Raw genomic sequence first — 13027 nt, 5'->3', positions numbered from 1 at the left:
GGGGGGGGGGGGGGTCTCAACACCGTTATACAACGATCTATCATGGAGTGAAATTTGAGTAACTGTTATCTATTCATAAATATGCCTTTCCCTTTGTACAAGACAATAATTCACTTCAGTTATAATTGCTTAATTATTTTATTAACTCTTACCCTCACATTTGATTTAATTGACTCACTCATATTGAAGTTTTACTCTATGACATATGTCACTCGTGCTTTAGTGCTAATTTCTATTGTTTTCAATTCTTATTTATATTGTGTTATACACCATTGTCGAGAGAGGGGAATTAGGTTTCGGATTGTTCGGGTGTAGTTTTTGGATTCCCAGAAATCACCCATACCGACCTAAAGTTCAAATAAAGCGCTTTTTACCGTCTAAAGCATTTTAGTTTTATTGTCGCCGGATATATAGAAACACCTTATTTTCCCCGGTGATAGTTTGGTGGAGATATCCTAAGGGTATTTTACCCGGGGCTGCTACATATACTTTGTAGCAGTTAGATCCTGCGTACCAGCAACCGAGCGAGTTTTCCAAGAGCATCAACAAACGCCGATAATACAACCCAAGAGCAGAAGATTCAACCGCCTTTTACGACCATATACCAACGTCGCTGCTTTTCGAGTTTTGGACATCCCAGGACTTGCACGGACATACTCTACGCCTGGATTCCATCCAGCATGTAACAAGAGCGGGATGACGTCACCCTGCGAACACTTGTTCTCGTTATGTGTGTTTCGTGTGTGGATTTCTTTGCCATTATGCTAATATGTTCTTTTAAGCGACCGATTTATTGCATTCGAATCCTAGGAATATTTTCCTGGTGTGGCGACCGACGACAAAGGTTCGTTTTAAATATGGTTCAGCCCAGAATGCCGTGTTGCAGTTGTGGACCTCCGCAATGTAGAACACATTTTGCATATTCCGGCCAAGACCTAAGCAAACGACGCTTAGATACAGACCGCACATTCCCTACAAATCATTCCGATGATCTTCTAGACGAGGACGTCTCATTTTTCGAAGCGCGAGGGAATTATCATGGAGTGAAATTTGAGTAACTGTTATCTATTCATAAATATGCCTTTCCCTTTGTACAAGACAATAATTCACTTCAGTTATAATTGCTTAATTATTTTATTAACTCTTACCCTCACATTTGATTTAATTGACTCACTCATATTGAAGTTTTACTCTATGACATATGTCACTCGTGCTTTAGTGCTAATTTCTATTGTTTTCAATTCTTATTTATATTGTGTTATACACCATTGTCGAGAGAGGGGAATTAGGTTTCGGATTGTTCGGGTGTAGTTTTTGGATTCCCAGAAATCACCCATACCGACCTAAAGTTCAAATAAAGCGCTTTTTACTGTCTAAAGCATTTTAGTTTTATTGTCGCCGGATATATAGAAACACCTTATTTTCCCCGGTGATAGTTTACACTACACAGATAATATAATTACAAAATAAAGATAATTAACGCAACTAACTAATATCACAAACGTGAGAAAGAATAAAGGAGATTGGCTCTTGTTACTACAAATGTTCATTCTTTCTTTATTTCCTCCCTTAGGAGAACATACAATGATCCCCCTCATCCCCACCCCACCCCCCGAAAATTACTTAACACTATTAATTTAAAACTGAAAGCAAAGGCATATTTTATTTTGATATTTTTCTCATAAATATTGCATTTGTACTAGTTGCAGTGAATTACAGCTGAATATGTGATGAAATTTATCTTCTATTTCATGCCAATTGCACTGAACACAAATCCTTTGATGTCTCGACATATTCTCATAACCTACACTTTCAAATGCAAATCGAGGTAAATCGTGATTGTATGTTCAAAATCTAAAAAAAAATGCGTCTTTTTTTTTTCTTTTTTTTTTTGATAGTGTATTGAGATAATACTCAAGTTTCGATTCCTCCTTATAAATTTTTATTTTAAGATTTTAAGTGATTAATGAAGAGTAAGTTGTCAATTTGTTTGAAGTAACGTCAGTTTTTCTCGATCTTGGTCATTTTGAATTACCCGGTATGTATAACGTTAGAATGATCAATTCAGAGAGTCCACGATGAGTAAGAATACTTTTGATGCTTCGAAACCCCCAGTCACCCCAATTCTTGATTCATAGTATAATTATAGATTAATTTTGCAGTTTTGTGTCTTCTCCCGTTAGTAATCTTGACACATGCGTGTTTGTATTCCCGAGGATATCGACCAAGTTCACCATATACATTATATCTTAAAATCTGGGAATTGATTGTTTTATATAAATTTATATTTTGAATATTTACTACAAAATATTTGGGATGATTCCTTTATATAATTACAATATTTGAAAGTCCCCAGACTTCACATCCATGCATATAACAGTATTTGTTGGACAGTTTTCTCAAATAACCAGAAAGGAAAGTAACAGGGATTCATAGATCTGCTACCTTTGTTAACGGATTTTAAAAGGACTGCGTTATCAAATTCATGTTACACCCCCCCCCCCCCCCCTTCCATGATCGATATTTAAAGGGGCAAATTGGAATTAGCATTATTTTCTTTTTTACGATTGAAATAATGTTTCCAATTGTACGATTTCCAGCATTGTTTTACTTTGGAATAGAATAAAAAAGAACTCATCATCAGTTTATTACAGTAAAATTTAAGCCTTGCCAATAAATTGGGTGCCAAATCAATATAAGAAAATCGGATTAATATTATTCAATGTATAAATGGAAAAATCAAATTGGTCGGCCTGTTTTGTGTTTATTTGTACGTACATGTAATTGTAACATATAACTCGTGTTTTAATCAATGATCTGGTTTTGAGATAATAAAGAATTGAACACAGTCCTTTATTGTTAATATTACACAATGCCGCAATATACCGTTATTTCTTTCGATGAAAATTTACTAATCTCCAAAACAATATATTGTTCGTTTTTTTAAAAAGAAAACAACGTAATTCTACGCATGCAAACCCACACGATTCCGCCCCGGGGTACGAGGACAAGCGGGTGCTAATTGGGAACCACACGTCTTAATAGGTTACTTTTAATTAAAACTTGCGCCAAAGTGATCGGCAATTTAAATTCGTCCACGGCGATAAGAACATGTAAGGGACATGCACGGTCCTTGTGGTGTGTTTTGACAACACCCGGTCCTGCTGTGCCGACAGTAGATATATAAGTTAAGTCTTAAACTTTCTCATTCGCAGCCAAGGAAAATCTCTGGAAAGGTATGTATTAAATGCTCTATAACTCCATAGAATGAAATGTTTTTATTTTCATCCCTTATTTCATATGTCAAAAACATGGAGAGAACGAAACTAAATTAAAACAAGAGAAAACATTCCATTATGCTTCTGATTTGAATAATTTCACTTTGATCATTTTGTGTTACGAATTATTTATTCATGATTTTATTTCAAAATTGCTACAGATATGGCTGCCGATGTCAATATCAAAACCAGCGCCCCATATTAAAGGACACAAGGACCACCTATTTTCACATAAGACCTACGACCCCCAACCATTTTTCTGAGACCGATGGTTCCTTGAATACATGTAAGATGCGCCTGGTTCAGAACTAACCACTGTCTGTATGTCTCATCCAATGCTGGTCCTGTTCAATCCCCTGTCCATCACAGGGACCACTCACCGAATCTCCCCAGAGACACTGAGTGACACTCGATGTGACTGAACGATGGTCCCTACACGAACTGATGTCAGATAATACTTGGAACACTCGACTAACTGTCACGTAAAGTGCTTCATTGACTCCGTCCATAGAACGCCGTCCGTCAACTAGTGCTCCTCCTTACCGTCCACAGTATTATGTTTTGTTTTGGTTTTTTGTTTTATTTTATTTATATTTATTTATTTTCAATCGTTGAGTTTAATATTTTGAACTTTAATTTTTGACATTTTGATTTATTACGTTTGTAATTCTACATGGGTTTTCAGTGCTTTGTAGCTTTACTTAGAATTAATGTTTGTCATTCCATGTATGCTTAATACCAGTGTATCCCACATTTATGTAATGCTAGTGATAAGCAACAAAGCAAACCATTTTTGATAAGCAATGCAATGCTGTTAAGTAGTGTTGTTCATTAAAGTTAATATCTGATTTTTTTTATTTTTCATTTGTTTATCAAAGCAAATCTGTGATATGATTGTTGTTGATCAAAGCAAATCTGTGATATGATTGTTGTTGATCAAAGCAAATCTGTGATGTAGTTTTAGTTCAGAGTGGTTTTTGTTCGTCAAAGCAAACCTGTGATATGGTTTTTTAAAGCGCTAAGCATAGCTCAGCGCTTTATTGTCGTTAGACTTCTACTTCCGGTGCAACGAATAACCGCCCCCTATGAGCAGAAGTTTACATCATTTAAACTGGTTAGGGAACCAGTTTCAGGAGTTTGTGCGCATAACTGCTCGGGCTAGTATGGGCTATTGTGAATTTAATGTACGTGGCTTACATACGTCATTGCAGGGTCTGCCACGCAGTGATGAGGAAATATATCGCGTATACAGAAGCTAAAATGTTATATACATAATATATTTTTTATACACAAACAGCTAGAAGCTGTGTTAGCGCTTTTCAGTACCATCAGTACTTTGATTGTATTTTTTATTTATATAAGCAAATCTGTGATATAATTTGTGATATAGCTCATCAAAGCAAGTCTGTGATATAGCTTTTGGTATTTTTATTTATCAAAGCAAGTCTGTGATATATTTGTTTTTAATTTTTTGTTCATCATTGCATTGATCTGTGATATTGTATGTTTTTGTTTTTTGTTTTTTTTTTGTTTACGAGGAGGGGTCTTATAGAGCATATGTGATATAAGGGTTGATTTTATTGTCCATTAAATCTAGATATACTTTAAATTTCTCTAAAGCTTGTCCACTATAGTTTTTGATAGTTTTCTAGTTGAAGATATATCTTAATGAAAGCATAACAGAGAGAGAGAGAGAGAGAGAGAGAGAGAGAGAGAGAGAGAGAGAGAGAGAACAAGTAATATATAAACATTTATTTAGAATAAAGATTTGAAACTGTCATCTTGTTGCTATTTTGAATTCAATCCTCACTACAAGATTTGAGAAATAAAAGGATACTCAGTCGGTATGACGGTTCATTTTCTAATGTTCTAAGGTGCTATGCGCGATTCATTTTTATAATTAGAACTCATTTTTTCATGATATTTCAAAGAACTGCTAAAAAAATCAGTCTGATTTTTTAAAAATGTTCCAGTAAAAGTAATATATGCATTGATAGAGATTTACATATGTACTTGTGTTGTGGCTCAGGTATGATCATTCCGGAAGGAGGGGATTCTTATTCCATCTAAACATCAAATGTCACAGATATATTCAATTATATCAACATGCATTAATCTCGAGAGAACTAAAAACAGAAATCATCTGAATAGGCCTCGTTGAGGATTTGTCACAATAGCGAGAGGCGCAGTTTAACTACTAGTATTTTGCGTGATGTTTTGTCCGGCTCCGTAGCGCGACGGAAGGAACTGATTCAGTGTTCTAAATTTTAATTTTGTGGGTTCAAAGAACGTAGGGATAGGTTGATTGGATAAAAATATACAGTATATGGTGTGGTTAAAATGATTAAATGTCCTAAAACAAAGCAAAACCAACAAAATGCCAAAATTAGGGTTATCAGTGTGGTGAAAAATCTTTTGATCTGCAAAATGTTACATAAGCATAGCAAAGAATATTTAACGGGCGCACAATGTAAATATTCTTCGCGTTTTTGCTTATTAGATATACATCCTGTCACATGGACTTATTTTTCATATCTATTTAAGGTTTTAAAACCTAATGTACATTTAGAAAATATTCTTTTAATTATATGTAATCGCAATGGCATAACGTGTAGATTTGTAAGCTTTAACGCGGACCTCAGTGAAAACTACAGTGCAATTTAAATAAGAATTTGAATCTGATGTTTGATTCATTGTTTAAATTATGGGTTCCACACTTTGGAAACGTTACAGTACTTTTCAACTGTTCTTTTTTCTTCTTTTAGTTATATAATACAAATATATTGATCTAAACATGTTAAATACATCCACAACTATATTCTTTACATAAGAATTGTAAATTAATTTGTATATAAGCAGAGGAACTTGTAAGATCTTAAAACTTGTTTTTAATCATATTCAAAATGCAATAAAATATGTATAAACCAATTCGACTGTTCAAACTTTAGTTGGAGCAAATGTTCCAAAATTATTTTAAGGCTTACCGCGTCTTCATCTATGGATTGTAGGTCCAATCAAGTGTTTGATAATCTTGTATTTTTCCTACTCACAGCCAATGAAACTGAGGCGTTCATTTTTTATGAAATGAAGTGAAATCTAACATGGTAATTGAAACAAAAGATATAAAATTGGCTGAATATATTGAGAGTTGTGCATGTTTGCAATGATTAGTCTTTGGTTTGGCTGATTACCGGTATTATACTTATTTCTTTGTTCATTGGCTGTAACATGCATGTTCTCTTTATACATACGTCATAATCTACAGACATGGAGAAAAAACCCGACAGAGCGTTATGTACAATCTTGTGTTAGTTAGGAGCGTATTCTTCTCTGTTTTGTGATGATTGAGAATGTTTAATAACTTTATATTAGGAACAAATTCGATGGATCAACTTTATACTAGGAACAAATTCGATGGATCAAATTTACAAGACTATTAACAAGGTAGCATTGCAGTATCATAGTTGCAATAACATATTAATATTTCAATAAAAAACACTGATCGTTATTTTTTCAAAGAACACTATCAAAAACGGTCGATCTGAAACCAGTTCAGGATATCAATGTTTAAAATACAATTTATGCCTTTCATAAAAAAAATTAAAATAATTTTATTTTCAAGAAAAGGGGAACACTGTTGATTTTTAATGTAAAATGTCTAATTAAAGGTGTTTAAAGCGATTTACCAAAGGAAATCGCTTTAGGTGAGGCCTAAATAAGCTTTTAACATCTAAATCGTTTTAAATGGCCAGCCCTCGATCCAGTGTTGACTTCACTATTGACAAACTATCGTGACGTCGTCGTTACGCTTAGCTTCCTAGATACAAATATCGGCATCGCTCGTTTCCAAACATGGCGGGCGAGAGGTGAAATACGAGAGAAGAGGGTCGTTCCAATAGATCAGGTACAGTCAATCACGATCAATAATTAATTAACTCGGCATAAAACAGGTGTAAATGCTTTGGGAAATTATTAGAAGCTTTTTCCCCCTTCGTGTAACGAGGTAAGTGATTCGAGTTGGTGCATGTATTGGTTTATATCTGCAGTATACTTGATAGGTGTACCTGTTGAGTGCAGGTAAAAACTCGTTAAATTTGTCATTTAAAAAGGAGAAAAAATATACATCATTATTTTTTGTTGAATATTGGAATCTTATTTTTGTCATTGTATTATGTCCTTTTTTAGATGGTTAAATTTTCTCGTTGTAAATTTCATTGACACTCGACCACCTGGATTTACCTACATGGTTAAGTTGAATAACGCAAGCTTCAATGTAGGTTTATTGATTCCAAAATAGAAATTCTTTTCAGTACATCAAAACTTTTCCGATTAACAATTGTTTGAGTAGAAACTCGGGTATTGTAAAGCACCTACTTCGTCTCGTGAGGGGATGTATACCCGCGAATCTTGCTCATTAATATTTGATTACACAATCACCGTAATTAACGATTTGTATAATTAATCACAAAGCGCCCTTTATTGGATAAGCCCTGAAGATTAGTCAATTTGCCTTTGATATTGCATGGCATTTACACATTATCTCGCACTCTCTCATCACGCTAGCGGGGCTGTAATACAGGATTTCTTTGCATGAGTTTTTTCCTAAGAGATATCGGAGACTTAAACTGCAGGTAATTCCAGGTAATTTCATGCAACAAACAGGTATTCGTGAAACAATTATGCCAACAATATTTAAAATCTTCTGGATATTAAATAGTTTTGCTTAAATTTTTTTAATAAATGTTGCCTCCAAAAAGTCTGCAGGAGGTTGCCGATTTTTTCGCGCTAGTCAGAGAGAAAATGAGAAATCATTCCTTGATTTTCATCCATAATCATATTCATACAGTTTATCAAACGAAGCGTCGTCAAACCCGCGTTGGTAATAAAGCCCAAGATAAACTTGGAGAGGTTTAAAGGACCTTCCATTTTGACTATAAATGTCAATAGGTCTACCAATAGAATAAATATCTAAAGGAATTTTCCTTTATTGCGAATCCTCGCTTTGTTTGAAATAGATATACTTTTGAACCAAGAGTAGACGGTAATGTTAGTCTCGACTTACATTAAACCGTATCAAGATGACTTTGTTTATTTGTTAATGCGAATGGGGTATGGACTTTAATGTAAATATTTGTTTTAGAAATACATTGCTGGATGGAAGTGAAAAATCATTACATTTATTCATATTTTAAATGCCCTTTGTGCTTTAACAACGAAAATCCCGATTTTTGAACATGATACTGTTGTTACTTTTCCTGAACATTCAATTCATCAATAGTTTTCTTTTATAAAAAAAACCCTATATTGATTCTGAATTTATTATTCAAGGAAATCATCGTTTGCCAAACTGTTTAAGAACAATTCGCAGATTATTCGTCATTTAGCAAAAATCATTGCATTTATATCGATTGTAAACCTCGCTCTGTGCGGAAATATCATGCTGTCATGATGTTTCCATGAATACAAATATAGTCTATGGACCCCCCTCTCTCTCTCTCTCTCTCTCTCTCTCTCTCTCTCTCTCTCTCTCTCTCTCTCTCTCTCTCTCGGCTTATCTGAAAGCAAAATTGAGTCATCAAACGAAATGATTACATAAGCAGGTTTTTATTAAAATGAAGGTAAAGATCAATCGAACTCGAATCAATGCGAATCATATTTTACAACATTATTCACTTTTATCGAATTCGCCCTCAGGTCAAGAACACTTCTTTACCAAAAGGCAGACATTCTTTGATTGGCAAGTTCGAAACCAATTTCAAGATGCCTAAATCGTTCATTTCCAAGGTTTATCCAAACCCCACACAGTGACATTTTAGAATTATTTTTCCCAATAATTTCAGATCTTGTACTAGAGACCTTGTTTCTGTGGGATTGTGCGACAGTGTGCGAGGCCGGTTGCTATAAAATTTATATCTATTCCTTTTTTCAATACATTTTATGACTGGGATTTAATTTCACAAGTTGAGTGACTGCAGTGATTGGGTGTTTATGTATTGATTTCTCTGATAATGATAAAAAGTGTCGCCGTGACAGCGACGGGAGACTTTACAAAGCTAAGTGGATTCTGTCCTCGTTAACGAGTGTTATCTTCTGTTTTTACAGACTGGGTACCTGGTAACACAGAACGCTGACATCAGACAGCAGCGATGAGCGCCCGGAGGAAGAAGAAGGACGAGAAACCCCCGCCCGCCACGGGCCCCGGGAGCAAGATTGTCTCCCTTCCCGACCCAGTCAAGAAGTACCTCAAAAAACTCCCCGACGGAAAGAAAATTCATTTGAAGTTTGGAAATGGAAATTGGAAATCGCTGCCTGTTGAAATTTACGATAATGAGGAGATAAGTCAGCTGGCCATCAAGTTTACCGCGGAAAATAATCGCCTGAAGAGGCTGCCCAAGAGTATCGCGGCTCTGGAGAATCTAGAACACATTGACATCACCAACAACACTCTGTCGGCCTTCCCTGGGTCTGTGTCACGGATGAAGAAACTGGAAGTTCTGATAATTAAAAACAATGCAATTAAGAAGCTACCACCTGCAATACACAAATGCACGGGATTACAGAAGCTCTACGCTTCCAATAATAAAATCCGAGCGCTCCCGAAGAGCATCGGAAAAGCCTCGATATCGTACATGGACGTATCTTCGAACATGATCCGGTCCATTAAGAAAGGGCTGTACGAAATGACCGCCGAAGTCGACTTATCTGATAACAGGATTACAGAGATGCCAACAGCTGCTGTCAAAAAACCCAACATACAGAAGATCAATTTGGCGCGAAACGGTGTTACTTTGATTCCCGAAAACATCGACAAACTATCGCGTCTCACGTGGCTCGATCTCTCCCACAATGCAGTACAGGAAATTCCGGCCCAAATAGGCGGTGTCCGGTTCCTTCATTATCTTAACCTTTCCCACAACCACATCAAAACCCTACCGGAAGAAATCTGCAATTTAGGATACGCACTTGACCATCTGGACATATCTCACAATGAAATACCGGTGTTACCCGACGGAATGAAGAGCCTCCGAAAGTTGACCTATTTTGACGTTTCCAATAATGAAGTGGAATACCTACCCGAGAGTATACGAGAGTTGCCGTGCTTAACGACGTTGGGGGTTTCCCAAAACAAACTGATGTCAATGAAATTTGCAGTATACCTAAAGCAGCTAGAGCACTTGTACCTCTCCAGAAACTCAATAGAGGTCATACCAGAAGAAATTGATCACATGAAGTCTCTGGTCACACTGGATCTCTCGTGGAACAAAATCAAAGAACTGCCATCCTCCATAGGGAACGTGAAAAGTCTAAAGAGCTTAAATGTCTGTGGCAATAAGCTTTCAGCGATACCTGATAGTTTGGGTCATGGTCAAGTTTTGACCTTTTTGGACTTGTCCCACAATCGTTTGACTGTGTTACCATCTGACCTAAGAAAACTTCGAAACCTTGAGACCTTCCATGTAAGCCATAACGAAATAGCGCTCATGCCCAAATCTATCGACTTTTTGTATCAACTGAGGTCCTTGGATGTTTCGAAGAATGGGTTAAATGAGTTGAATCTTCCGAAGACCCTTACCCACCTAAACATGTCAGACAACCCACTATCTATCAACCCAACCGACATCAGGTCCACCATTGTTGTCATGGGTGACAAAGATCACCTTAGGAATCTGACGTCACTTGCACTCTGCAACCTCGGTATGGACGAGATTCCACCCAGCGTGTTTAACCTCAGGTGCCTCAAAAACCTTGACCTCTCGAACAACGCCCTGAAAACCCTGACAGACAACGTATGCAAAATGAGAGGGTTAGTGTCGATCACTGCGTGTCACAACGAAATAACAGCTTTACCCGAGAAAATAAGCGCGCTCAAAAAGTTGGAGAAGCTTCACGTTTCCAACAACGGGCTCACGAGTTTCTCGCCAAGTTTAGGACGCTTGGTTTCGTTGTGTGATCTAAATATGTCGAACAACAAAATAACTCTATTACCGGACAATTTCGGAGATCTAAACAAACTGATTAATATGGACCTCTCGGAAAACGAACTTCTCAATTTCCCAAAGGACCAGATCGATGTTTTGGCTTCGTTGCTTCACCTTAACATCTCAAAGAACCATATTGACCAGATGCCGATAGAATTTCCTTATCTTTATAGACTAAAAGTTCTCAGGGCAGCCAGCAACGACCTCAAGTCGATCCCAAGTGACATGGATAAAATGAAATCATTAGAAGTTTTGGATATTTCCGATAACATCATCGAATCTCTACCGGAAAAGATATGCAAAATGCCGGAACTGAAAGAGATTAATGTTTCCGAGAATAAAATCACTAGAGGATGGCCAAAGGCTTGGGAAAATCTCAGGCAAAAGATCAAAGTCGAAAACGCGGACCAGGATAGCTTTAAGGAACGACAAGCACGCGAAAGACCCAGTGACAAGGTTGCCGAGACGCAAGTTAGTCCCAAGTCAGCAAAACGCGGGAAAAAGAAGGTTTCTCCGATCGGAACACCTCCCATCAAATCTCGCGAGAAGTCTGCGCCCGTGAAATAGAAAGAAGTTTTTCAACTCAGTGGTTTCTCTAAGACAGTAATAGTACTGTATGAAAAATGGCAGGACAGCGCTAAAATGCCAGTTTATATGCATTTAATATACTATCATTTGTACATTTCAGCTTTGTTTAAAACTTATACACATATAGCCATTCTCTGAAATCAAATATTTTTTGCCTTTTGACGTTAGTAATTTAGAGATTTTTTTCTAGTCAATTTCCCCCATAACGAACTTCGTAGTTTTAACCCTCCTCTGTAGGTGCTATTTATCTTTTCCCGTCTCCTGATCGAGATCGGAAACATTGTATATTTCCTTTTTTTTTACATAAAAATTTCGTAATGATGTATAACTTGTACACCCAATGACTTCATTATATTGTGACATTTTCTTTTGGTTAAATGTATGGAGCCATTGTACCGGCTCACTCATACACATGATTTTCCCACACAGTTGGCGTGTTATCAACATCCTATCTACCCGTCAGTAAATCCAAATTAAACTCCTATCAGCTGTACAGACCCGACTCTGGTATCAGTCTGCACAATACCACAATTTGATCACACATGACCTCGGTGACGAATCCAATCCAGGTTCGATTTAAACATCAGGGGGCTGGTTTTGTTTTCGGTTTGTATTTTTTTCCTCTTAGATAGAAGGCACAATACCCTGGGGCTGTTGTCTCACGATGATTTAATGGAATTTTTGGATTAATTTCAGTGGGTGCTATCTTTGAAGGCCTTAAAATGTTTCAGAAAAAAATAATATTGCTCGGTTATTATATGAAAACTGGTTTTTGAGACTGTATTTAAAATTAAACAAATTCTTTTCTTTGAAGCATTGGACAAAAGATATGCATCTACAAAATGTTAAACTAAGTAAAATACCTATTTGAAAATATTGACGATTTGTGAACACAAATTGTTATGAATCGTTGAAATGGTTTAAATTCAAAATTGCATTAAAATCATGATCGGAATCATTTTGGAGTAAGTTACAAAAGCTTTAAAACCCATTAAAACTTCAGTTTTTGCTGTCATGCATTTAAATAAGATTGAATTACATTTATACATTGACATTCAAATATTTTTTTAAATCATGTTGGTAGCATTTAGTCCGATTCTACACCACTGTTAAAGTTATCTGTGATATTATGTAGTTGTTGATTAGATTTATTATAAAGCATTGCAATATAAAACTATAGTA

General features: G+C 36.1%; 1 protein-coding gene across 2 annotated transcripts; it reads left to right on the top strand.

The window, feature by feature from the left end:
• Nucleotides 1–7045: 7045 nt before the first annotated feature.
• On the top strand, nt 7046–12964 carry LOC105332787 (leucine-rich repeat protein lrrA). Of its 2 annotated transcripts, none has more exons than XM_011435500.4 (2): nt 7046–7182; nt 9381–12964. In XM_011435500.4, the coding sequence occupies exon 2, from the start codon at nt 9425–9427 to the stop codon at nt 11822–11824; it is 2400 nt and encodes a 799-aa protein (XP_011433802.2). In that variant the 5' UTR covers nt 7046–7182; nt 9381–9424; the 3' UTR covers nt 11825–12964. The 2 variants fall into 2 exon arrangements, with proteins under 2 accessions (XP_011433802.2, XP_011433803.2); XM_011435501.4 differs by having other exon boundaries at nt 7154–7281.
• The last annotated feature ends 63 nt before the right edge of the window (nt 12965–13027 follow it).

Source organism: Magallana gigas, chromosome 8 (assembly GCF_963853765.1).
Source record: "Magallana gigas chromosome 8, xbMagGiga1.1, whole genome shotgun sequence".
In the NCBI taxonomy this organism is placed as follows: domain Eukaryota; kingdom Metazoa; phylum Mollusca; class Bivalvia; order Ostreida; family Ostreidae; genus Magallana; species Magallana gigas.
This window is presented reverse-complemented; position numbering and strand designations above follow the sequence as displayed.